The 4,717-nt window shown below is 33.7% G+C and overlaps 1 protein-coding gene across 1 annotated transcript; it reads right to left on the bottom strand.

The window, feature by feature from the left end:
* Positions 1-3,658: 3,658 nt before the first annotated feature.
* On the bottom strand, positions 3,659-4,355 carry LOC113362150 (protein FAR1-RELATED SEQUENCE 11-like). The gene is made up of 2 exons (XM_026605120.1): positions 4,253-4,355; positions 3,659-4,006 (listed from the first exon to the last, which is right to left on the bottom strand). Exons 1-2 carry the CDS (start codon positions 4,295-4,297, stop codon positions 3,695-3,697), a joined length of 357 nt encoding a protein of 118 aa, XP_026460905.1. The 5' UTR covers positions 4,298-4,355; the 3' UTR covers positions 3,659-3,694.
* Positions 4,356-4,717: the final 362 nt, after the last annotated feature.

The following is a 4,717-nucleotide window of genomic DNA, read 5'->3' as shown; positions in this document are numbered from 1 at the left end:
AATAGATTCTTGAATCCCTTAACTAATAAGATCATCATTTCTAGACATCACCGTTGACGAGTCATACTTTCTATACAGATCTTTGTTTCAGTCAGGCTCTTTTCCAATGTTATTTTATCAATCATGTATGTTTAATCCTACAAGCAGTTGTTCAACAACCTACATGATGCTGACATTCCCTTGTCAAATGTGAATGGGTTTCTACCACTCTCTATTACAACCTCTTTTTCTCCTACACCACACATTCATACTTCTTCTACTTTACCCTTGTTGAGAATGCTCACTCCATGACTACTAAAGGAAAAAGAAATGGGATTTCAAGGCCAAGAGCGTTTGATTCTAAAGTGCAGTCTTTCAGTGAAGATATTACAATACCTACTTGTTTTATTATGACCAACACGGATCTAAAGTGGAGAGCTTCCATGGTTGAATAGGTGAATACTCTGATCCAAAATGGAACTTGGTGTTATATTGAACCAAATCCTTCTCAGAATATTGTAGGATGTAAATGAGTGTTTAGGAATAATAAGAAAACAAATGGTTCAATTGAAAGATATAAAGCACGCATAGTAACTAGGGATTACAACCAAATTTAAAGTACTGATTATCAAGACACTTTTATTCATGTAGTCCAGCAAACTAAAATTAGAATGATGCTTTCTATCAGTCATTAAAAGGGTTGGAATATCAGACAATCAGATGTGAAAAATATATTTTTTTGCATGGTTATCTAGAAGAAGTTGTATATATGAGTCAGCCACCAACTTTTATTGATCAACAATTTCCGATTCTTGTGTGCAAGCTACATAAGTCTCTCTATGTGCTTAAACAAAATCCAAGAGCTTGGGTTGATAGGCTAAGTCAGTTTTTTCTAAAGTGCGGTTTTACTTCTTCAAAGAAAGATACATCTCTATTCCTTGAAGTTTCAAATTCAACTGCATTCTACATTCTTATCAATGGTGATGACATATTGGTAATTGGCATCTCTCCTCAAGTTGTGGATTTTCTTATTAGTGCTTTTGCTTCTGAATTTGCAATTAAGGATTTGGGTAAATTATTTTTTTTTCTTGGATATTCAGGCATCTGGAAATAATAACAGTATTTTGTTGTCTCATGAGCAATATGTTTCTAATATTCTGAGAAAGACTAAGATGGACTCTATAGAGTCTAGTGCTACTCCTATTGCTTCTTCTGTGTTAGACTCCCCCTCTCTTGCTTTATCTGATCATGCAATGTATAAGAGCACTATTGGGGATCTTCGATATATTATTATTACCAGAATTAATGTGGCATTTGCAATCAATATAGCTTGTCAATAAATGCATTCTCTAACTAAAGCTGATTGACCTTTTTGGAAGAGTATTTTGAGATACCTCAAGGGCACCAACTCCTTTGATTTGCAATTTAAAATATTTCTCTCTCCAATTGCGGGTATACTTTGATGCTGATTGGGATGGGGATTTCATTGACAGAAGACACACAAGTAGCTTAGCTATTTTCATGGGATCTAATATTGTATATTGATACTCTAGGAAAAAAAAAATAGGTTCCCACTTTGGCACTAAAGATGAATATATGGCTTTGGCTGATGTTATTCTAAATTAGTTTGGGATGCATCTTTTCTGGATAAGTTGAGCTTCTCTGCACCTGATATTCCTGTCTTATGGTGTCACAACATGGAAGCTACTTACCTTCCCGCCAATCCCGTCTTTCACAATAGGTTGAAACATATTGAAATTTACTTTTAGTATGTTCGAGAGCTTGTGGCTAGGAAACAACTTTGATGTGCGATTTCCTTAAGCACATGTTCAAATTGTGGACATTTTTACAAAGGTTTTGTGCATTTCAAGGTTTGGGTTTCTTCCTCTCAAGCTTAGTGTCTCTTCTTTTTCAACAGTGGACTTGCGGGCGGTGTTATTCTTACACTTATATGTGTCAGACATATATATCTGTTAAAGTTTTGGTTGTTGGATTTCCATTATGTCTCATCATTATTGTCTAGCCTATAAATAAGCATGCATCATCTTGTGTAAGAGTTGACGTAGTTAATGAGATATGAAACGGGCACGAATATCTAGCGACACAAACAACATTTCATAAAAGAAAGAAAAAAAAAGGAAATGCTATTCCCAACACTATTCACCATGCTACTCACCACCCGGGTGACGTGTCGCAACACGTGGAATAAAATGTGGGATTAAAGAAATTGTACGCTGTCAAAAAGAAATTTTCTATCTCTATTAATTACAGTTGTTAGAGAGAAAATTAGACTGAAAAAATTCTAGATATGAGCCAAAAGAGAGAAAATAAGATAAACGAGTAAACCTCTGCCGAATTTTTTCTCTTTATTTGTTGAAGAATAATTGAAATTAGTAAGTGATTCTACCATTACCGATATTCTTAGATTCATATCTTGTATTTGATTTACAATCAGAATTTGTAGTGTGTAGTCCATATATATAATATCGGTTTCGTTTGTTAATTTTTTCACAATGGAATTTGAAAAGGAATTGTTGGTTTTCTTAAACTCTTAATGGTTAATCTCATAGGGTAATGTTATTCAGTTCTCTGTTTATTTATATCCTTGTCTACTTTGATTTTTATGAGATGGTTCAGTGTTTTTTTATATGAGTTGGATTTTGTAAAGTGATGAGTTTGTTGTAATTCTGATTTGTTGTGATAATTTGAAAGTAAATATTCAATTGAATCAATTCTATATTTCCGTGGGAAATTTTGAAATAGGTAAGTGCACATGAAGTGTTCGATAATTTTTTGCGAAGAAAGAATTTTAGTTTGTTTTAGTGATAGTATGCTTATACTAATAATTGTAAAAATGACTTAGTTTGATGTTACACAGTTCTACATGAAGATATTTCCATGCCAAGGTGTTGAAGTTTGGTTTTCTCTCGGATGTGCTTGTTGGGACCGCACTTGTTGATATATATTGATATGGTAGGCATAGAGGATGCTCTCTGAACTCTTTTTTATTGTTTGCGTTGCATTTTCCTAAACCTCAAATAATTAGGTTAGTCTCATGTCCACTTGATTTTGATCTTTCTTCTCTTGCATTTTAATTTTATTGAATCTTTGCGGTTTAGTTAGTGCTTAATTCTGTTATTGTTGAGGATTTTGATTTAGTGCAAGAGTTTCATATTTTCTCCACAATTTAGTGCAAGAGTTTCATATTTTCTCAAAACCCATTATTAGCTTTCATAATTGCGTGAGACCTCTTCACATCTTTCCTCCATCTAGTTTTTATGTATTTATCAGGTATCAACTTGATTCCATGCCCGATTAATACATTAAGAGCATGTCTACATAGTATTCCTTCAAACTCAAATATCCGGCAACTACAAGACACCTCGCAACTATTTGAATAAAAGATCACATCGAAGTTCATTGTTTTTGAATCTTTTGCTCATCAATCCCTTCGATCCACACACTTGCACGAGTAACATATTTAAATGTTCCGAGAGGATCCTCTTCCTGTTTGATTTCTACAATATTTTCGAGAACACGTCATATTCTCATGTCCGTCGGCTTCATTTACACAAACATCATAACATTTACACAACCTTATACCAGATTGATCAAGAAGATCAATTTGATTCTTTACCCGAGAATTAATGATACAGTTACAACAAAAATGTCTAGCGAATTCTGGTTTCAGTTCATGATTATGCTCCAAATTGAGCTAACTGATTACATAACCAACTAAGCAATCTAACCGTAACACTAGCTTGGCTTGACAACCACATTTTATTGTTGCTTGAGGCCTTAATGGTTTTTCAGATATGGAATTACACTTACCTGCTCGAGCACAAGTAAATTTGTAGCTTCTTATACACCCCACACCATTTTTCACAAATGTGCTTTTCAATACAGGAAATCCAGTCACTTTCCCAAATGTCTTGTAAAACTCCCATGCATCATCTATAGACTCAAACCCCATACCAAGAGCAGGTTCTATATTAGGTTTGATTCCATTAATACCATAAGTCTCCTCCTGCATCAACTAAGATAATCAATACCATATAACATAAACAAAAGTACTTTTAGTCTCTGAGACATTTTATCAAACAACAAATAGGCATGGTCTGTATCATATTAGTTAGTAGGAAATAGTGTTGTTCCATGATACTGAGAATAAAATCTCCAATACTAAAACTTGAGCATAACAATATCCATAACCAAATTCAATTAATTTTTCAAATAAGAAAAGAATTACTAGTTTTGGAGTGGTTATACTAACCGTGTTCTTCACATTGGAAGATTCTCCTACTTCTTCAATATGCATCTTCTTAAAAGCTCTTTGTAGATTTCCCAACCTCTTAGAAAAACAACTGTGTTCTGGTAGCCCACCAAAATTATGTTTAAAACACATTTCAAATGCGATTTCAAAGTTCCCAAATTGAAATTTTCCCGCCCAAATTTCGATACAAAATAGAAAGAGAAAAAAAATTGTCAAATCTGCAGACAATAAATTAAACGAGTACTTCTCTCTCCCACGTTTTTATTACGGCTGTGGTGACATGTCATCTTGAGCTTCGATTACAGTGGTGAATAGTGTGGCCAATAGCATTTCCCAATGTTTTTTACTAATTGTAACATAAAAAAGAAAATACGATGCAAAAAGACAAACACTTGGATAATACCCAACTTGAACATTAGAAAATCAAAAGAATATCTCTGAGATCTTTGGAAAGAAAGAACGGTA

The sequence above is a fragment of the Papaver somniferum genome, chromosome 3, assembly GCF_003573695.1.
Source record: "Papaver somniferum cultivar HN1 chromosome 3, ASM357369v1, whole genome shotgun sequence".
Taxonomy (NCBI): Eukaryota; Viridiplantae; Streptophyta; class Magnoliopsida; order Ranunculales; family Papaveraceae; genus Papaver; species Papaver somniferum.
Note: the sequence above shows the minus strand (reverse complement) of the source record. Positions and strands in the feature narration are given on the sequence as shown.